Raw genomic sequence first — 22,500 nt, 5'->3', positions numbered from 1 at the left:
CAATCGTGGCTGCCTGGGAAAGAGGTGGTACTTCAAAGCGGGGAGGTCAGCTTTGCTTGCTTGACCAATTGGTTCTAGCAGCTGGCTGCCTCTTCAGGATGAATCCATTTTGGGCCCTTCTCCCCAAACCACTGCTGAAGGCATATGCCCCTGCTTGTGCTGTAGGCAGGACTCTTGCCCAGCCCTTCCTCCCTATGGCCACAGACCCATCCCCCAGTATAATCTCTGGGCTACAGCCCCCTGCCAAGTGGCCTCTTTCCAAAGAGCTACAGAAACCATGACTGATTCTTGTAGTCTCTAATGAACTCACTCTCTGCCCTCACTTTTTCTGATCCTTTTTCATCTCTCTAGACCAGAGGACCAGTGGTGACAGTCAGGAAATAGTGCGACTGCTCCTGCAGGCAATCCAGACATTTGAAAAGACAGTCCGTCTAATTTATGCTCAGCTCAGGTGAGTCCCAGAACATCCATTTTATGGAAGATAGACAAGGAATGCTGGGCAACCTTCTCTGTTGCTCTTACTACAATGAGGGGATGGATGTATTAGTCTCAGTAAGACAACTTCACAAATTAAGAATCACGTTCTTCTCCAATTATTGAGAGTTAAACAGTTGGAGCTGATGGAGTTTCTAACTGACACAGTGCAGCTGCTCATCTGACCTGATTATTATTCTTTACAGTAAGACAGTAATTTGCAAGCAGAAGGCACTGGAATTGTTCCCCAGAGTGGAGGAAGTGATGAACCTGATGAATGAAGATGAGAACACAGTTGTCAGACTTCAGGAAAAACGACAGAAAGAATTATGGAACCTGCTGAAAATTGCTTGCGTGAGTGAAACAGAAGTTAATGGTCTATTGAACCCCCCCCCCAACCACCTCCTTTTTGATGGTAGAGACTTGGATGAACAAGTGCAGCTATATTCAAGAGCCTGCACTGGCTTTAGAACCCCTTCTTTGAAATGCTGTGGGCTGCAGGTATTTCATCACTGGTGTTGGGAATTTCACAGGGGAACCCCCCCCCCGCAACACAATTATGCTCTTTGTTCTTTTCCAGGGCATTTATAGATTAAGGGGGTGAGGTTCTTTAATTGCTCTAAAGAACATACGATAAAAGATTTTTTAAAAATTGTTTAATTCTGAGGGAAGATAATAGAACTGCAGTTCAATATTCTGCAACTTTAGTGGGGTGACCAGGTACTGAGGGGTATATGAAAACCTGTTTTGGGCTAAAGGCAGCATGCAGAAAAATGCTGCATTGACATTGAAGAACATGAGGTAAAAATGGGATATCCCACCTCCCTCTGTTGAATTTGGTTTGAAAATCTGGGCCTATCTTAATATTAAAGAAAACCTCAAACCCTTACTTGCCATTAAGAGAAATGGCAGAACTTGCTCCTGGAAATAAGTTTATGTAGAAATAAAGTGCATGCAGCAATCTGAATCTGCCTTCTCCCTTCAGAGTAAGGTGCGTGGTCCTGTCAGTGGCAGCCCAGAGAGTATGAATGCATCCCGGCTTAGTAACCCAGGCCATCTGCTGTTGCAAGTCCCAGCTGTAACTTACAATAAAAGGTAAAGTGAAGAATGATGGAGTTACATCCGTGCATATGTTAAAGGGAGACATTGTTTATTTATGGTTACAGTTAACACCTAAGATTACTGTTAGCTGACAGGGATTTTTAAGATTACTTTGGGCACGTCTAATAGAGCTGAAAGGTGTATAAGTTCCAGCGCAAGGAGATGTACACATTTACTCCTGGGGGAATTGTGCCAAAAAACTAAAAATTCTGCATATTTTATCAAAATAACACAATGTAATCTCACCAGTTTCAATTATTTTTGGTAATTTATTTCAAAATACCTGTTTGCAAGTATGTCTAACAATACAGACTAAAGATTCAGAAATGTTTTTTGACAAATAGATTCCTTATTAGGCATATTAATACAAAACAATATTTCCTCCACCCCCAGAAATAGTGCAAAGGCTGGGGAAAAGTCAGAGGTAATAGAGGAGCTGAGGGAGAGGGAAATAATTGCTGAGAAAAGTACGGAACAGGATTTTTTGTATGCGTGCAAACCTCCCTCCCTCCCCCATCCCTATGTGTCTGTGCCCCTGCAACTCCACTCCCATTCAGCCCCTGGCCATGCTGTTGCTGGACCTGGCCTGCTGTGTTCAGTCACCACAGCGGGCACAAAGTTAAAAATCTGCACAGCTCAATTATGTGCTGAACTCCCCCAGGAGTAGCTTCCCAGAATAGGATCCTGTCTGAAACACTAGGTACATAGGCTGTGGCTAGACCTTCCTGCTGCTTGAGCTATGCTCTTATCTTGTTTTAGAGAGAACACACACATCTCCTTGAACTGGAATTTTACACCTTTCAGCTACAGTGTAAATGTGCACTTTGTGTCTAATCAGTTCCCCTGTGGTTTGTCTCAACAACAGGGAGACTTAGATATTAAAATTTCACTGTGAAACCACATGGCAGGGCTGGACTTTAAACAGTGTCCCTGTAAAGCACAACCGCAGTGGGAATTTGCACATTCACTGACAAATCAGGGGATAAGCAGTTGTAATTGTGGCTGGTTTACAGGAGTAAATTGAACCAATTCCTCCTTGGTTAATTAAAAATGTAATAGTCTGGTCCCTTGATTTCAGAAATTCAGAGCCAGGCTTATTTTGCGCATCAGGTCGCATTCTAGTGTTTGATTTCTGGACTCTTTCCATTAGTGCACAGGGATATAAGCTTGATGCCATGTTGAATGCATTTTCTAGGTCACTTTACCAGTAAATCTTAAGGTGCTATGGACTACAGTAACAACACTTTTAGTTGATATAAGTGGGACTGTGGCAGCATACAAAGGATTACAGTTTAGTCTTTGTTGCTAGCTTGAGTACATATCCCTGGTGTACAAGTACTATGCAAGGTTGGAAAAGGCAGCTGCACCTCTAACACTTGAGAGACTTCCAGTTTCAATTGATGTAATCATTTGTGCAACTTTCTTTTTCAGTGAGGAACTATTGATGGAATCACAAAATCTCTGCAGCCAGTTAGAAAGTGTGATGCATGACACAATGAAGGATCAGGACCAGAGCTTTATGGTAACAACTTCTATCACTTTAAACCATAAGCATAGTTTTGGGAGGAGTGCTGGCCAAGCAAGATTGCGGAAGGGCTGTAAGAATAGATCTCTCTCCTCTGCCATTTTAATTATTAGTATATGCAGTGTGTTACATATCTCATTCCCTAAACAAAAGGGGGATAAATATTACAAGAGACTGTCAGTAATACATTACATGAAGCAGCTTCTATTGTTTAAGTAAACCAGGAAAAAAAGTAAAGCCCTACATCCCTTCCCCTTAATTTTGGGCATTTAAACTGTATGACAAAAAAAAAAAGCACCCTACTTATGTACTTAAAGGAAAATACTACAAGAAAACCCAGTATATTTGCTTTGGGTTAGAAAGATGGCAGCTAAACTCTAATCAGTGTTTCTGTGCTTCATTTTTAGTCTCTAGACTGGAGCTGGTTGCAGCTTGAAGGGGAAAACAGAAATAAACCAGAACAAACCCAGATGTAAAAATCACTTCAGTCACAGCTCAGGACAGATGAAGCATGACAGACATTACTCCACATGAAAATGAAACCCTCTGAACTCTATTTATACTGCCATCTAGTGGTTTCATGGTGACATGTATTCCTATTTTTAAGGAAAGCTGACAGCCTAATTTTAACAAAATTTAGATCACTCTCACTGTTTTTCCCACAAATGTACAGCAGGGGCATGAGAAATTTCTTACTCACCCTATAAAACAGCAGCTGAAGATACTTTGTCATCTTCCACAACTCCCATCCACCTGCTGTGCTACCTTTCCCTTTCTGGAAATCAAAGTCTTTCCTGACATTTATGAAAAAAAAGCACTGAATTTACTGATTTGGCTAACCATGCTGGGTTGCACTTTTTCTCAAGTGTAATGTCTGTACTTACCGAATACTTGTTTCCTGTATGGGAACGAACTACCTGAAATATGTAAACTTTTGGTTTGCTCTATTTGAATGTTAAATAAAATTTTAAAAGGAGAAATATTTTTCACTATACTATACAAGTGTTTGAGAATTGGGCCAAGTCCCTCAACTAGTGAACAATAAAAAACCACACATCACTGACTGACTGACTGAGCCTGAATCTTTACTGCTGCAAGGAATTTAGTTTTGTCCCTGAAAACCAGCACCAAACAGGTTACCTATTTTAGTTGCATTTTTGAGCAGTTCCTGCCAAATCTAAGGACACCTTGAACAAACGGTACTGGAACACACAGAAGGGATATGTTCCAAATGTGATTGATTTATTTCACTTTGATGCAAAACCAAAGCTTTCACTAACCACACAGAGACCAATTTCATAAGTGGTCATCAGGTGTAGGACATGCAGGATGTGATGTGCTAGCTGGGATTTTTTCCCTTGTAAGGAAATGCTATGCTGTCTTTAAGGAACAAATTTAAAATAACACTGAGGAACTGAAATGTGGCACAACCTTTACAACTTCCATGCATGCCTTCAAGTATCTCCTTTTATGATGAGTTTACACCCTATAGCTTGGGGGAGGGGTTACAATTCTTTGGAAGAATAAAAAGTTCACACTTTTGAAATTTCACAGAAGAATTTTAAGGCCAAAACATGTTGGGTTACTTTTTTCCCCTTCATCTCCAGGAACAGAGCCGCTGTTCCACTTAAAACTGCATTAAGCCTCCAGCTCAAAGCCCAGCCCAACCTTGTGACCACCAGCACTGAAGTTCTTGCCATCAACCAAACCTGAGAGCGTCAGCTTCACACCTGCAGAAACAAAACAAACATCGATACTAATACTCAAGTAGAAATGCAGTCAGTCACTCATGCACAAATAAGGAATTTGGTATATAGTAACAGCTAATGACACAGCTGTGCTAAAGTAGCTCAGTCTTCATCTGCAGTTTGACTTGGGCAGGGACTTGCCTAAAATGAGATGCCTCATTTCAGGCACTACCTGTATACATAAGTCTATCTCGCACACCCACAAAGCAAAGTGACTCATGTAGGTCTGCAAACATGAAAGAATAATTCCATTAAAACTGCTAATCCTTGATTGCTTAATGGCTGCCACCTCCATAGCTACCCATTCTGTTGAATAGCTCAAATTAAAATAATATTTTCTATTAAGCCCAGTAGGAAGCGATTCCCTTTAGTATTTTGTTATGGCTTACATACCAGGTCGAAGGGTCTGAGTGTACCCGATTCCAATCAGGCTGGCATTATTCACTTTAGCCTAGAGGTAGAGAGAGAATAAAAGCACACATCAAAACAGCAGCATCGCTCCTACTTTTATAGGCATGCAGGCACAACAACTTTTCCACTGGAATCAGCAGCAGTTGCAGAGAAATCTACAAGCATCAGAAAGTGGACATATTAACCAGCAATGGAAAAAAGATCTCAAAAATATATGTCCCTGCAAATGCAGAGTAGTTTGTTCTATAAAGAGTTCTGTTTAAAATTACAATAATAATGTGCCAGTTTCTTTGAGAGATTACTCTGTCTCATAGACATGAGAGTTTGATAGGATAGCAGCAAAAACAAAAAAAGAAACCCTCTTTTTCCCTCAATTTTAGCCCATTGCTCCCACCGATGAACCCTCAAGCTCATCCACACAGTTCCCCTCCAGTCTTGCCAACTGTATTGTTCTAGGCACTTCAATTTGCAACCATCTTCTTGTTACTCAAGAGACTTGAACATGAGTAACAACTACTAAAGTAGGCAGAAGCAACTGAAGTGTGTGGAAGGACGTAGTAACATTTATCTAAAAGTTTTTAAGGGACTGTGCTCAGCTTACGACTAGTTCAAGGGTATAAACAGGAATGAGGGGAATAGAGATGTTATGCCTGCTTTATTTACCTCCATTTAGTATTCTTGAGGTAAGAGTACATAGAGTAAGCTAATGAAATTCCCAAGGGATTGAGTTATTTACCCAATACCATGTTGTCATCATATTAGAGATTAAACACAAGATTTTAACCTCGCCTATCTCCCACCTGCTGAATGTATAATTACTTCCTGATTTACTGGCCCTCTTTATGAAAACATGGGCATATGCAATCTTAAAAATCATCAAAGGGGATGACTTTCAGAGCTGCGAGCCCTCCACTGTGAATTACATGACCCTTGAAGTTCAACCCAGGAGTTAAATAAAGGTGTTACAAACACCAGTAATGATAATGAACTAACCCAGGGAGATTAGACATACGGGCAGTAACTAATGCAGTTACTTTGCTTTCTGCAACAGATAATCTCATAAAGAGGGAGAAACCCAGGAAGCAGTAATTCCTTGAAATTATTAGGAGCTTCAGCGACCAGAAAACAGATGTTTGCAAGTGAATATGGCAGTATTTCTATTAAAGTAACATTTTTGACTGCATGCATAAACCCATTCTGGAGAGAAGAGGTAATACTCCTTTATAGAGTTTGTAGTTCACCTCCCATCAACTCAATACACAACAGTTTATTTTTACCTCTATTTGGATAGGGTTTTTCAGCAAATTTCAACCTGTTTCAAATTAGCTAGTTAAATTATTCCTCCCCCCAAAAGTCACCCTCTCACATGCTTTCCTGAAATCTAGATATATTGCACCATTATAGTGCCTCACATACGGCTAAAGTAAAGTAAAGGCACAGTATGAAACCACACTTTGCATCACTCGTTGCTAAGGGCTTGTCTATATGGAGAATTAGCACAGAGAAAGCTGGGGTATAAGTCTACAGCACTGTAGCAGGCTGTGCACTAACAAGCAGTGTGGACTCTGCTACATGCACTAGACGTTCCCTAGTATGCGCTGACCAACTGCAGGAGACAACATATCTCAGCTTAGTGGCAGTTGGTCAAAGCACACTACAGGTATACTGTAGGGTATGTCTACACTGCAGTTAAACACCTGTGGCTGGCCTGTGTCCGCAGACTCAGGCTTGCAGGGCTCAGGCTGCAGTGCTGTAAAATTGTGGTTTAGATATTTGGGTAAGGCTAGAGCCTGGGTTCTGGGACCCTTCCCCCTCACAGGGTCCCAGAGCTTGGGCTCCAGCCCAAGCCTGAATGTCTACAGCACAGTTTTACAGCCCAGCAGCCCAAACGTGCGTCAGCCGACACATGCAGCCACAGGTATTTAACTGCACTGTAGACATAATCTAAAAAGTTCTGACCAACTGCAGTTAAGCTATCTTAAACCTACTGCAATTGGTCAAAGCACACTATGGAACTTCCACACAGCCAGTTAGTGCATGGTCCTCAACTGGGGTCTGAGTTATCTCCAGGGCTACGCACAGGTCTTCCAGCGGGTACTTATCAACTTATCTAGGTATTTGCCTAGTTTTACAATAGGCTACATAAAAAGCACTAGCAGAGTCAGTACAAACTATAATTTCATACAATGACTTGTTTATACTGCTCCATCCAGTTTACACTGAAACGTAAGTACAATATTTATATCCCAATTGATTTATTTTATAATTATATGGTAAAAATTAGAAAGCAAGCAATTTTTCAGTAATAGTGTGCTGTGACACTGTTGTATTTTTATGTCTGATTTTGTAAGCAAGTAGTTGTTAAGTGAGGTGAAACTTGGGGGTACGCAAGACAAATCAGACTCCTGAAAGGGGTACAGTAGTCTGGAAAGGTTGAGAGTCACTGCACTAGAGTGCTGTAGATTTGCACTCCAGATTGTCATACACCAATGGTCAGTATAGACAAGCCTGAGAGAGAATGCATGTCACAGAATGAGGCTTAAGTAAAGTATATTCCATAATTCACCAGCTGTCTACAACATACGCTCTCCATACACCAATAACTTAAAAAGGGGAAACATAACACCACAAGGTGCCATAGGTTTAAACAATAACCACCCTGTGTCACCAGTTAACAGCATTTAAGCAAACTCCAGTTGTGCTGTAAGTGCTAATCTGGTAAAATACTTACCGCAATGGAAGTATTTTCATCCAGCTGGTACTTTGTGGCAATGCCAAAACGGGTATTGTTACTGCCAGCAGTCCAAGCAAGATTTACTGATGTCTCAACTTTATCGTTAACCTTCTGATAGATTGACCCACCAAATTCAGTGCCATCATTCCTGTTTGTAACAGATAAAGAGTCTGTGAAGATCTCTCCAGTTTGCTGGTGTTTAACCCTCCGATCACCACAAAGTCTCATCTTTCCCTCTCACCGTCTTTCAAACAAAGTAAATTCCTAACACCACTTCCCAAACAAACCTGAGGATAACCCTAACCCTGTGGACATATTCAATCCCACACTTCTCTCAGCTGGATCCATGCCTATTCACTCCTTGGCCAGACACCTCACCTGGGCTCTGTAGGTTCTTCACCAAGAGCTGGGTTTAGCCTGGGGAATGAGGGAGCTTTCCAGGAGCTAAAACATTGCACTAAGAGGTTTGAAATTTTGACAGAAGAGTTCAGCTTTTCCTTCCCCGGCTAGAAGTAGGGAGGGAAGCACATTCCATGCAGAGCATAAACCAGTGGGTTCAGAGGGAGCTACATGCAACCCTCATTGGCTAAAATAAGTCTCAATATAGCTCAGCTTTGGTGAGGAGACTGAAAATGGGGAAATGCAGACAATTCCCCCCCAAAACACTGCCTCTTAAGTACATGTGGAAGGCAAGTTTCACGACACCCAACACCACTGAGAGTACTGAGTCTCCTCCCAGACAGTAATGTTAAATGTTTACTTCCACATAGGAAACTGCCATGGTCTAGGACCATCTAAGAGAAAAAGGTAGAAATGTTGCATTAATCCCAATCCTCCCAGTTGACGTTTTAGTACATGTTAGTATGTGGAAGTGGGCAACTTACCCGAGATTCAAATTCCTTCAGTAAGAGTGCCACAAACCAGCAGTCAAAATTATGTTTACTAACTTAAATCCCATAGTTATCTTAAACATACCCTCATTAAAAACTACCCTAATTCCAAAATGCCTTTTCCACTACCAAATTTAGGGGGACAGAATTACCCTGAAGAAAAGTCTCAAAAGATAGCAAATTGGGAAGTGACCCTCCTGTACCTGTCTCTTGGGGAGGAAAATAAGGTATGTAAAGCCTTTCAAAATTCAGTCTGAAATCAGTGTCCTCCCTTTCTCCACCCAGTATACATCTGATGCAGTTAGCCACACGGCTTGCCTGCCATAATCTAGCCTGGCTCCTCTGGTATATACTCACACATTAGTGTGTAGTTGGAAGTCTCCTGCCTTGTATCCTAATGCAAAGTTATTCTGTGATAGTTTAGACTTGGCAGTATCAAAAGCCATCTGATAACCAGCAAGCCAGCCTTCATAGCCCAACACAGCCCAGCCATGGATGGTTGGTCCAGAAAGGTCAACGTCAATGTTGCAGCCTAGGTTTACATACTCCCGTTTGTAAGACGTCTTCAATTTCCCACTCTTCTTTCTGTGGAGAGAAACGTTTTGTTTTACGCATCCTAGCATGGGCCAGCTATGTAGTATTTCTGATGTCTGCACAGAGAGCTTAATACTCCATATGCCTTCAAATTTGTGAAGGGTGGGGATTGAGAGATAGATATATTTACAAAAAGTTTTGTCTGTATATATTGTAATTATTAATTTATAGGATAGATGCAGACCTAAGCACCCACAGGTGTATTTTAAACATCTGAATGATTTAAATATATATAAAACAAGAGAGCGCATGAATGTATCCATTTTAGTCCTAATGCCATTTTCCTCAATTTGTCAGCACTCTTACTGGTTACCAGTACTCAGGATTATTAGTGGGGCCCTATCAAATTCTCAGCCATGAAAAACATGCCACGGATCATGAAAACTGGTCTTCTGTACTTTTACCCTATACTAAAAGTATACAAAAGTACACATTTATCAAATTGGCGGTCCCAACTCAAAAGGGGGTTGCAAACCTACTGTGTGTGTGTGGGGCAGGGGGTGGGGGGGTAGTATCGTCACGGTATTCACACCCTAACTTCTGCATTGCCTGCAGAACTGGGCAGCTGCAGAGTGGTGGGTGCTGGCTGGGCACCCAGCTCTGAAGGCAGCACTGCCGCCAGCAGCAGCACAGAAATAAGGGTGGCATGGCATGGCATTGCCACCTTTCTGTGCTATTGCTGGCAGTGGTGCTGCCTTCAGAGCAGGGCAGCTGTCGAGCAACAGCTGCTGGCCAGGCACCCAGCTCCGAATGCTCTGCTGCTGCTGGCAGTGGCACTGCTTCAGAGCTGGGCAGCCGAAGGGCGGCAGCTGCAGCGCAGAAACAAGGATGACACGGTGTGGTATTGCCACCCTTCTGCGCTGCTGCTGGCGGCGGCGCTGCCTTGGGAGCAGGGTGGCTGGAGAGCAGCGGCAGATGGCCGGGCACCCATCTGTGAAGGCAGCGCCCCTGCCAGCAGCACCACAGAAGGGTGGCAACACCACACCATGCCACCCTTTCCAGGAAAGTGGCCTTGCAGCCACTGCTCATAATCCCATACCTGCGTAACGATGCAATCCCACCAATCAGTACTTGTTTCTCAGGACCAGAACCAACTCTCCACCATGTTCAGCTGCTCCGTGACTGCCAATAGCAACCAGGAATTGTTTCGTTCCAGGGCTTCCAGCAGGGCCACCAGAAAGGAATTGTCATATTCCATCTGGTGGCTCCTCTGGAAATACTGCAGGATCAGGCGCATTGAGTTCACAATAGTGCAGAGCTGTGCGGGACCCATGCTTCTCTAGAGATGGCGTACTCCCGGGTACGCCAGGCTTTTGAAAACAGGCGTGAAATATTATGGGATGTGGACAAAATTAGGGGAAGGAGAAAAATACATCATGGGATGTTCGAGCCATGTGCCCAGTCACCCTCATGAGAATGTTTTGCCCCCATGAGACATTGCAAACCCTTCCCCTAACACCCTTCACTAGATGGTGGCAACCTGCACAGTGGGATAGCTACCCACGGTGCACTGCTAGTGAGAATGCGCTGACACAAGGAGAGTAGCGTGGAGATGCACAATCACTTACTTACTGTGGTGGCTATAGGTCGACTTAATTTTGTAATGTAGACTTGCCCTTACTCTTCACAATACCTCAAGCACCTTAACATCTGCAAAAAGTGATCCATCCTCCTCTTCTCTGAATCTTGTCCTCTCTTGGCTTCTATGACTGTCCTCTTACAGGTCTCTTCCTACCTCTCTAATTGCTCCTTCAGTGTATCCTGAGGAGGATCTTCCTTATCCCCCTTCAACTGTGTGGGGGGGTTCATCTGTCCTCATTCCTCATCTCTTTTTTCTCTACACCTCGTATCTGGGTCATCTTATCGAGAAACACAAATTCAACTTCTATCTCTATGCTGACGACTTACAGATCTTCCTCCAGACCTAACTCCTTTTGTCCACACAAAAGTCTCAGCCTGTCTCTCTGAGATCTCCTTGTGGACATCTAGCCATCAGCTCAAGTTCAACATGACTAAAATGCAGCTCCTAATCTTCCCTCTCCCCGCAAGCCCTTTCCTACAAGAAACCTCTTTTCTCTATCACTGTGGACAACAGCAGCATCCTGGCTTGTCACTCAGGCCTGTGACCTGGGAATCATCTTTGACTCAGACCTCTCTCTAGGTCCTTATATCCAGGCTATGTCTAAATCTTGGGAGATTTTTGCCACATAACATCTAAGATATGGCCTTTCACTAACCACCCACTAAGTAAAAAGCTCCTCCAAGCTCTCCGTCTCATATCACAATTACTGCAACCTCCTTCTCTCTTGCAAATACAATTTTGCCCCACCCATATCCAATTAGAATGCTATTGCAAGAATCATTCTCCTAGCCCATCACTTTTACCATGTCACCTCTCTCTTTAAATTCATCTAGTCACATCAAACTTATCTGTCACATCAAACATAAGTTGCTTTTGCTTTCAAGGCCCTTTTGCAGCCTACCCCCACCATCCCTATCATCTCTTATTTCCTATGGAGATGTCAACTCGTGTCTCCAAATGGCCCATGATGCTAGCCTCTATCACCCACTTGTTAAACTTTCAAACAAACACCTTTGTGCTTTCTCCCATGCTGCCCCTCATGATTCAGTGGAGCTCCCCATAAACACCAGCAAAGCTAACTCATTATCCTCCTTCAAACTCTCCTTTACTGTGATGCCTACAAAAAGCCAAAAAACCCTGACAATGGTTAAGCTTGCGGTGCATTGATACCACTGCTGATCATGCTGACTAATATTGTCTCACTGTTTCTTTGTACTCTGTTGTCTGTATCCATCTGTCATCTCTTGCCGTATATTTAGATTCTAAGCTCTTTGAGGCAGAGACTGCCTTACTGTTCCGTGTCTGCACAGCACCTAGCACAGTGGGGTCATGGTCCACAACTAGATCTCCTACGTACTACGGTAACACAAATAATACTAATAAAAACATAAGAATGGCCATACTGGGTCAGACCAAAGGTCCATCAAGCCCAGTATCCTGTCCTCTGACAGTGGCCAATGGCAGGTGCCCCAAAGGGAATGAACAGAACAGATCAGATCATCAAGTGATCCATGCCCTGTCACCCAATCCCAGCTTCTGGCAAATAGAGGCTAGGGACACCATTCTTGCCCATCCTGGTTAATAGCCACTGATGGACTATTTTCCATGAATCTATCTAGCTCCCTTTTGAATCGGTGACACTTTTCTACTTTAACACAATCCCCAATGTTAGAGGTATAGAAGTACCACTTCTGAGTATTTTTTATTTATTACACATTTTTAGATGGAGGGAAAATTATGTTTTTGAGAGGAATCTTTCATCTAATATGTTATTATAAACCTGATATTAGCTGCGCCCTTACAAATATTCTACCAAGCTCTTCAGAATCAAAAAAGTTCTTTATTTTTACCCAGAACACCTACCTGTTGGGATACTGGAATAGGACTATGCTCATTTATCACTGCCACTGAAGACAGACAATTAACTTTTCATATGTTTAATCCAACTCTAGGAATCTCTAACACAAAATTGAAGGAGGATATTTACCCTGTGTTTGGTACAAATATGGTGTCAAGAGTCAGCTTCAATCCCTCAGCTAACTGCAAAGAAGGAAAAGAAGAAGTCAGATTATCTGGACTCCTTCTATTGAAAAAGATGATTGGCATTATATTCTCTTACCTTACTATAATTCTCATCTCCTCTTCTTGTCTGAATAGAAGATGATCTTTGGCACAAAAAGTAAGTAATTTGCAGAGAACTCCACACTGAAGATTTAGTTTGAGTGAATAAAGCAAGTAACTTCACTAGTTTTCCACATTCCCAGATTCCAGAAGTGGTGGGCACCTTATAAATATGTACTCAGAGCATAAGAATGGCCATACTGGGTCAGACCAATGGTCCATCCAGCCCAATATCCCGTCTTCTGACAGTGGCCAATGCCAGGTACCCCAGAGGGAATGAACAGAACAGGTAATCATCAAGTGATCCATCCCCTGTCGCCCATTCCCAGCTTCTGGCAAACAGAGGCTAGGGACACCATCCCTGCCCATCCTGACTAATAGCCATTGATGGACCTGAACTTACCTAGTTCCTTTTTAAAACCTGTTATACACAACATCCTGTGGCAAACAGTTCTACAGGTTCACTGTGTGTTGTGTGAAGAAATACTTCCTGTTTGTTTGTTTTAAACCTACTGCCTATTAATTTCATTTGGTGACCCCTAGTTCTGGTGTTATGAGGAGTACATTACACTTCCTTATTTAGTTTCTCCACACCAGTCATGATTTTATAGACCTCTGTAAGATTCCCCCCCTTAGTTGTCTCTTTTCCAAGCTGAAAAGTCCCAGCCTTACTAATCTTTCCCATGTGAGGCCTTACGTTCAACTTGATGGCATTTCTCTGTTTCTATATATGTCTGTATGTAATGCAATAACTTTTGAATGCCCCATCTGATCAATTCCGAAATTTCAGAGAATGTTCTAGACATCAGTGGCCAGAAACTTTTTATTTTGGGGGATAATTTGAACACTGAATGGCAGGAAAATGGGGGACAAAGTTGCTGTCATCTGTTGATGGCATCCATTAACAGTTTGCAGCATAACAATACTCCTGGACAGCCATAGGGAAAGGACAGAGAACATTTCATTCCTTCTCCCCAATGTTCTGCCTCCTCAAAGACAGCACCAGTTGTCCACTCCTTCCTTCTCAATCTTGTGGGAAGGAAGATATTTCAAGGGGCATGGCGGGGAAAGACAGTGCCTCCATTTGCACTTAAAAAAAATTAGACAAATTTACGGAGCAAGGCCTACATGAGCAATGAAGCATGCAACCCTCTAGTGTGCGTAGGCAGCAGGAGAGGGTGCCAGAGTTTCTGCTGCTGCTGCACCAAATGGATACTCTGTGGGCTTGATTTTAGCTGAAAACAGGTTTTGTTTTTTTTTAATCTTCACCAAAAATCAAAACATTCCATGAAATTTTTGAATCAATTGGATGCAGTTGTCAAAAGTTATTGCACAGCACTGAGAAACAATACTGAGCTGAGTGTAGGACCTTGCTTTGGTTGGCCAACTAGTAAATCTTTACTTTAATTCTAACTTTTTTATTTGCACTCACAGCGCTAACTATTTAAATATTTTGCATAGCTGGTTGGACAACATCTAAATAACCCCCTTAAATATACATATAATATTGTATTGCTACATATATTAGTTTTTAGGTCGTTAATCTTTCTTATATGTTAAATGCAAATCACCAGTTTGCAAGATGAAATACTTAAAAACCAGGCAATTCCAAAAGTAAGGTTGCTTAACTTGGCCATACTGCACATCTGGCATATTAAACATTGTGATACCCTGTACCTCAAAGCAGCCCCCTAGAACCCCCATATTCACCACTGTCATAATTATGCTATGTTTTGTACAAAGTATGCTAGTTGTGAGGTATCATTTTAAAAGTATTGATCTGTTTAACATTAATATCCTGTTGGATTGTATGTAAAGTTAGGAAGTTTTGCTAGGGGTATGTCACAGAAATATGCCGTGAGGTTGGGAACACCACAACCAGCCTGTCAGGTACAACAATGAAGTAGCCAGACAGTGTTAATGGTTCATCGATACCCATTGAAAACAGAATCCTCTATTCTAGAGGAAGCATGTACGCCTTGGGGGGCGGATTAACCCACCTCAAAGCAAAGATCTTTCGCAAGCTGGAAGAAAACATAAGAGGGGAAGTGACATCACTTGGCTCTTTTCCTCCCAACACCACACCTGGAAGAAACATCTGGAAGACAAAGACTTTGAATGCGGGAGGGGGGTCCCAGGCTAGGAAAGAGTCCCAGTCCATGTATTGGGAAACCGAAACCTGTTTGTACCATCTACACTGCTTGATTCAAATCCTGTTTAGTTTGCAGAACTTAACTTATTTTTATTTCTTAGATAACGAACTTTGGCCTTTATGCTTGCTACTTATAATCACTTAAAATCTATGTTTCTGTAGTTAATAAATCTGTTTTCTATTTTACTTAAAACAATGTGTTTTGGTTGAAGTGCTTGGGAAATCTCAGCTCAGTTTACAAAGGCTAGTGTGTGTCCTCTCCACATTGACGGAGGATTGGAATGGGTAATGAACTTTGGACCAGTACAAGACGGTATAGTTCTGGGGTGCAAGGCTAGGGAGCTGAGGGGAATTGGTGGAGCCTTCCTATTGATGATTCATGAGTGGCTGGGAGAGCATTCATGTAACTCAGTTGGGTGGATGTCTGCGTAAGTGCAGGACCCGACAGAGGTTTGTGGCTTGACACAGCACCACAGTGTAAGAGGAAACCCACGATGGTGGACAGAGGGCTCAGCAGTCCCACAGTCCAGACTGCACCCGGGGACCCAGTAACAAACATATGTCCATGACACAGTAATCCTCTGCTTATTTTAACAAGGGAAAGAATAGAAAATACTTCATAAATGCATCACGGCCAAGTTAACTTTAATTTTTAGTTCTTCCTAGCTTCTGAATGGTTCTTCTTGTAACCATAATATTGAATTACAGCTAGTTTACTGCATTTCATGTCATAGTAGTTTAAGAAAAAATTAAGATTCGGAGGTAATCATTGTTTGCAATTTACAGGCTTTGGTGGGTTTTCCAGATACACAGATTTGTCTAGTCTGTGTGCACATTAAAAATTCACAGCTACCTTTGTCTTCAGCTATCCACCTCATACTGTTTACAAGAGCAGCTGGCTCCACTAGCAGAGCTTGGAGGGAATTTTGAGGCAGAGAACAGACTCAACTATGCATCTTTGCACACTTTAGAATAAAAGTGCCTCCTCTACCTGCTGCTATATTTGTTTTGTAATGTAAGTTAGTAAGTATGTAGGGGCAAGTTACAGTACAAACCAAATGGGACAACTGCTTCACTTTTGAAAGATTAGATTTAAAACCTGGCTTAGGTCATAAATGAAAATCAAGGACTCCTCTAGTCCTTAATGGATATATTTTACGTATCAGAAAATAACCTCACAATTTATTAAAATACAATATGAATACTCAGAATGCCCATCTGCAATAGCAGTCCTGCTGCAAATCTGAATTATGATGCATAGTATTGGGAGAGGATATTTGTATGCTCTCTGCCTTTCTGCACTACAACTCCACCTTTAAGAACATCAAATTCAGAAACAGAGTTACATGAAAACTCCCACACACTGTACAAAAAGAATGAGTTGAGGTATTCCCTTCTATGCTATATTTTAATTAGTCCTAATTTACCACAGCTCGCCTATCATTTATATCTTCTATTGGTTTATTCTCAACACAGTATTTTTACTTGACTTGCTGAATCGCTTTCATAATTTCCACTTTCTCTTACCTTATCCTCCATGGACACCTCTGTCCCCAGTGTGTTGTCTGTGTTCCATTTCTGGGTGAATGTAAGTCCATAGTCCTTGATCTTATATTTGGTCTCTAGGTTGCCTGAGGCCTTCCCAGTGTCTGTGTTGGAGGAACCAGTGGTGGTAAATTCCTGGCAAAAATACGAGACTAAAATTAACACACTTATTACTTAACTAAATTTAATTTCTACTTGATGAGTCCCATCCCTTTGAACCACTTGTTCCCCCCACCTTTTTTTTTTTTTTTTTTTTTGTTTTTTAAATTTGGAGCACACCCCTTGCAAAATATTACATTCTAATGATGGAACTGGAGACATTAATACATTGATTCCACTAAAGAGGATTCTATTTTAACTAAAATCAGTCCATTGACCCTGTTGTCTAACTCTGCCTAGACTAGGAAACCTTTTAAAAGCACACACCTTAATATCCACAAAGTTTTACAAGGCAGTATTTCTCAATTTCAGAAACGAGTTCAACTCCCATGTGCCATGTTGCAATGCCACTCACTCAGATTTGCTCCAGCCACCCCTCTGTCATGACAGAGGGTGACCGGGCCAAATTTGAGCAGATGGTATTGCAATCCCATGATTGAGTGGGAAGGCTTGCTGAGTACCCCTAGAAAGTTTGATAAGACCATAAGAATGGGCATACTATGTCTATCCAGCCCAGTATTTTGTCTTCCAAAAATGACCACTGCCAGATGTTACAGAGGGAAAGAACCAAACAGGAGAATCATCGAGTGATCCATCCCATCGTCCAGTCCCAGCATTTGGCAGTCAGACATTTAGGATACTCAGAATGTGGGCTTGTGTCCCTGACCATCTTGTTTAATAGTCATTGATGGTCCCATTCTCCATGAACTAGTCTAATTTTTTTATTGAAGCCAGTTATACTTTTGGCCTTCACAACATGCCCTGGCAACAAGTTCCACAGGTTGACCGTGCATTGTGTCAAGAAGTACTTCCTTTTGTTTATTTTAAACCTGTTGCCTAATCATTCCATCTGATGACCCCTGGTTCTTGTCCCAATTCACTTTCTCCACACCATTTGTGATTTTATAGACCGCTATCAACCCTTCCCCCCCTTAGTTGTTTCTTTTCTAAACTGAACAATCCCAATCTTTTTAATCTCTGCTACGGAAGCTGTTCCATACCACTAATCATTTTTGTTGTTCTCTGAACATTTTCCAATTCTAATATATCTTTTTTTGAAATAGGGCAACCAGAACTGCATGCACTATTCAAGGTGTGGGTATATCAGATTTATATAGTAGCATTAAGATGCTAGCTGAAAACCACTGCTTTAAACCATTTGTATAATCATTTTACACACTCATACTTTTCATCATAATACCTGGACCCAGATAATTGGATGATAGATAAAAAGGGCTCCAGAGGTGATCCCGGCAATTTCAGGCAGGTCAGCCTAACTTTAGTACCAGACAAATTGATTTACACTATAGTAAAGAACAGAATTATCAGACACATATATGAACACGATTTGTAGTGGAAGAGTCAACATGGTTTTTGTAAAGGGAAATCACGCCTCACCAATCAGACTTTTGAGATGGTCAACAAACACGTAAACAAGAATGATTTAGTGGATACAGTGTACTTGGACTTTCAAGAAGCCTTTGACAAGATCCTTCATCAAAGGCTCTTAAGCAAAGTAAGCAGTCATGGGGTAAGAGGGAAGGTCCTCTCATGGTTCAGTAACTGGTTAGAAGACAGGAACAGGACAGGAATAAATGGTCAGTTTTTAAAAGGAGAGAGGTAAATAACGGGGTCCCCCAAGGATCTGTACTGGGACCAGTGTTGTTCAACACATGCATAAATGATCTGGAAAAAGGGGTCAGCTATTAGGTGGCAGACTTTGCAGACAGTACAAAATTACTCAAGATAGTTAAGTCCAAAGCTGACTGCAAAGAGTTACAAAAGGGATCTCACAAAACTGGGTGACCGGGCAAACAAAATGCAGATGAAATTCAGTGTTGATAAATGCAATGTAATCCCAATGTAAAACATAATCCCAACTATCCATGCAAAATGATGGTGACTAAATTAGCTAATACCACTCAAAAAAAAAAAAAAAAAAAATCTTAGCGTCAGTGTGGATATTCCTCTGAAAACATCTGCTCAATGTGCAGAGGCAGTCAAAAAAGCTAACAATGTTAGGAACCATAGGGAAAGAGATAGATAACGAGACAGTAAACAGTATAATGCCACTATATAAAGCCATGGTATGCCAACACCTTGAATACTGCATGCAGTGCTGGTCACTCCATCTCAAAAAAGAGATTAGAACTGGAAAAAGTATAGAGGAGGGCAACAAAAGTGATTATTGGTACGGAACAGCTTCCGTATCGGGAGAGGTTAAGACGACCGGGACTGTTCAGCTTGGGAAAAAGACAATTAACAAGGGATGTGATAGAGATCTATCAAATCATGAATGGTATGGAGAAAGTGAATAAGGAAGTGTTATTTACCCCTTCACATGACGTAAGAGCCAGGAGTCACAAAACAACCAAAAGGAAATACTTCTCTACACACTGCACAGTCAACCTTTAGAACTCATTGCCAGGGTCATGCTGTGAAGGCCAAAAGTATAACTAGGTTCAAAAATGAATTAGGTAAATTCCTGGGGGATAGGTCCATCAATGGCTATTAGCTAAGATGGCCTGCAATGCAACCACATGCTCTGGGTGTCCTTAAGCCTCTGATTGCCTGATGCTGGGACAGGATAACAGAAGTGGACCACTTGATAATCGCCCTGTTCTGTTCCTTTCCTCTGCAGCAGCTGTCGGAGGACAGAATACTGGGCTAGATGGATCATTGGTCTGATCCATTACGGCTGTTCTTATGACCCTTTTTTCCAAACCTCTTTATTCTACTTCTTACCATTGAATATAATTCTTTCTGTATCTCAGTTACCTACTTCCTGACCCAGTCCACTACTGAACTCCAAATCCTTAAGACAAAAGGCCATCAACTGGAGAAATGCTCGTGCAAAAGACACTTCCTCCACTGTAATGTCTGGATAAATCCCAGACTTCCCTCAAGCCACCCTCCGGTCTGGAAAAATCATCATTTTATTATTCTGTATTCTTTAAAGACATCAAAAAATCCTTGATCACTCTTCAGTTACATTAGCTTACTTCTTCACCACCCTGTCTCCCTCTTCTTTTTCACCTACAAAGTCTGCCATATTCTTCCATTCTAAAACTGCAATAGTATGTGATACCCACCAGCTCCACCTTCTCTTTTTCCCTTTACATAGATTCAGTCCTCTCACATCTGATACCACAACCATCTGCACCTCACCTAACTGATACCATACACTTCGGACAGAAAACTCCCTGAACCCATTAGTGTCTGATCTCTTTCCAACAGTCTCTACTCTAGCTCCCTATCCAGACCACACACAAAGTGTCAGAGTTTAAGGACAAAGGACACCACCAAATCATCTAGTCTGAACTCCTGTATATCAGAGGCCGCAACCATCACCACCCAGCACCCACACGCTAAACCCAACAAGCAAATTTAGCCCAAGCAAACAAAATTAAATCCAGTGGTAGCTGTCATAACTCTTCTAGAAATCCATCTTTCACCTCAACAAATATAACCCCATATCCAACTTACTCTTAGCAACCCATGTTTCCAACCACCTCACTGCCTGCAACATCCTTCATCTTTTCTGTGCTTCATAGCGTCGAAAGGATCCACCTCAGAATTTTCAGTGATTTGCTCTGCCTTGTAGACTGTGGCCCCATTAGTTACCCTCTTGGGCCTCTGTATAGCACTTTACACTACTAACCATCTACATCACCCTCTGAACACTTCACTTCAGACACTATGTTGATGCCTCAGGGTCGTCCCTCCCTTGTAACTGACTGTCCCTTTTATCCTAATGACATTTCTCCATCTCTTTCAGATTATTCAATAACTTCTTTTCAAATGTCAAGTTGACCCTTGATTCAGTCTTAGTTTTTTTTTTTTAAACTTATCTTCAGAGAGGCAAACTTCTTCCTCTGAAAGATAGGTATGCTCAGTTGAGTCTTTAGCTCATTTATCTCTCAGGATCTTCTTACAAGTCTTTCCATTAGCTAGGCCTCCATATTCCACACAAGTCACTACCTCAACACACACTTACTGGAACTCATATCCATTTGCCTTTTCACACCTGGATTACTGCTGCCCTCCCCCCTCTATAGCTTCCCAAGAGAACCTGCACCTAGACTCCCATCTATTCAGAACCCTGTATCCACCTTCTAACCTTTACACATGAACATAATCACATCGCCACCACTCTGAAAGGGCTCCACAGGTCCTCTATCTACTAGCAAAATCGCACTCCTCACCCTCAAGGCACTCCACTGCCAAGACTCTCCCTTCTATTTCTCCAATCTTTTCTCCTTATACTCTACTGGCTTCATCTGCTCTTCCAATTCTGACCTCCTTGTATGTTCTTCATTCTTTACCCTCCTTTGTGAGGTTCATTCTTTGATGCTGCCGCACCAGCTGTTGAACAATCTGTCCCTTTTCTCTACCTCACAGATACTTTTGTAAAACAGCTCAAAACCCACATCTTCCGACGCTGCCTAAAGCCAGCCAGATGCTGGTCAGTTCCCCATACCTTAGGGTTTCTTTATGCCTCTCCTTGTCAACTGTCCGCATCTACTGTCTAACCCTCTTGTAACTAACTCAGTAAATGCTGTGTGAAGACATGAGCAACACATTAAAAATGTTAACTGTATGGTACATTCTACCTACAGTTATAATGCACATCAGGCAAGTTATGAGAAGTGTCTGACAAAAGACATAATTTCAGTTCCCATCTCTGGAACCCTAATTGTAAAGATTAGACTTGTTCCAAGCCTGTGAAAACTTGTATTCTTAGATTCTCACATACCCATTTTCCACACTCCCAGACCAATGCAATGAGCTATAAGTTTCAGGAAACTCATACTTGGAACAGTTTTAAAGTACCAGAGAGGTGCTACCAAAAACACATTTCTGTCACAATATGCAAGATGGCATTTACTGTATGATTATGCCATGCTGCAACAGCACACAACTGTCTTAAAATATATCCATCCAGACAGCAAAGGAAAATATAGGAAGCTGACTTCTGTGGTTGATTAGCCTTTAAACAGGGTTTTCAGGCTCCAAATACAAGTGCACAAATCTCTGATTTGTTACTTCTGTGAGATTATGTTTAAGAGACCAATCTATAACTGACTTTTAAAAATCTCTCGCTTGATCTTAATGCAGATCATCAATCTAAACGGCTGAACAGATTTCTCAGATCAAGGAAAACAAAGATCTTGTCTGCCCTTTTCACTAAACACAGTGAAGGGAAAGAATCCTGCTGTCATATAATCAAAAGCAGAAGGATTTTCCTAGCAGTTAGAACTGGATCTCCTTCTGAGAGAGGACAGCGCAGAGTCAACATTTGTTACCATTCATCTCCAGACTGTCAAAAGCAGAGCTCTGATTGGATCATGTCTCATGGGAGCATTTCTGAAATCCTCTGCATCAGAATGCCAGACTGCCTTAATTTCATATACCAGTCTGAACCAGTCCTCAAGTTCACCTTCATATTTGACCTTTCAGCTCA

The 22,500-nt window shown here is 41.8% G+C and overlaps 2 protein-coding genes and 1 long non-coding RNA gene across 15 annotated transcripts in view; 2 read left to right on the top strand and 1 right to left on the bottom strand.

Moving 5' to 3' along the window:
• IKBKB (inhibitor of nuclear factor kappa B kinase subunit beta) overlaps positions 1–4,163 on the top strand; it is a 24,233-nt gene extending 20,070 nt beyond the window's left edge. For all 3 annotated transcript variants that reach the window (XM_007064186.4, XM_037886344.2, XM_037886343.2), the window contains 5 exons: positions 352–451; positions 681–828; positions 1,460–1,569; positions 3,007–3,097; positions 3,508–4,163. In XM_007064186.4, coding sequence (XP_007064248.1) covers positions 352–451; positions 681–828; positions 1,460–1,569; positions 3,007–3,097; positions 3,508–3,576 — 518 coding nt within the window. In that variant the 3' untranslated portion in view covers positions 3,577–4,163. The remainder of the gene's footprint in view (positions 1–351; positions 452–680; positions 829–1,459; positions 1,570–3,006; positions 3,098–3,507) is intronic.
• The window catches only part of VDAC3 (voltage dependent anion channel 3), a 34,839-nt gene continuing 15,059 nt past the window's right edge, over positions 2,721–22,500 (bottom strand). For 10 of the 11 annotated variants that reach the window (XM_007064184.4, XM_037886351.2, XM_027826574.3 and 7 more), the window contains 6 exons: positions 16,860–17,012; positions 13,047–13,099; positions 9,241–9,468; positions 7,991–8,141; positions 5,242–5,299; positions 2,721–4,830 (listed from right to left, as the gene is read on the bottom strand). In XM_007064184.4, the coding sequence (XP_007064246.1) occupies positions 4,739–4,830; positions 5,242–5,299; positions 7,991–8,141; positions 9,241–9,468; positions 13,047–13,099; positions 16,860–17,012 (735 nt within the window). In that variant the 3' untranslated portion in view covers positions 2,721–4,738. Of the gene's footprint in view, positions 4,831–5,241; positions 5,300–7,990; positions 8,142–9,240; positions 9,469–13,046; positions 13,100–16,859; positions 17,013–22,476 lie in introns of all 11 variants that reach the window. The other variant, XM_043536389.1, reaches the window with a different exon arrangement.
• Positions 4,825–22,478, top strand: LOC119564505. The gene is made up of 4 exons (XR_005223453.2): positions 4,825–6,469; positions 9,022–9,110; positions 13,012–13,238; positions 22,155–22,478. It is a non-coding gene; the product is annotated as an uncharacterized LOC119564505 (long non-coding RNA).

Source organism: Chelonia mydas, chromosome 26 (genome assembly GCF_015237465.2).
Source record: "Chelonia mydas isolate rCheMyd1 chromosome 26, rCheMyd1.pri.v2, whole genome shotgun sequence".
NCBI classification, from domain to species: domain Eukaryota; kingdom Metazoa; phylum Chordata; order Testudines; family Cheloniidae; genus Chelonia; species Chelonia mydas.
Note: the sequence above shows the minus strand (reverse complement) of the source record. Positions and strands in the feature narration are given on the sequence as shown.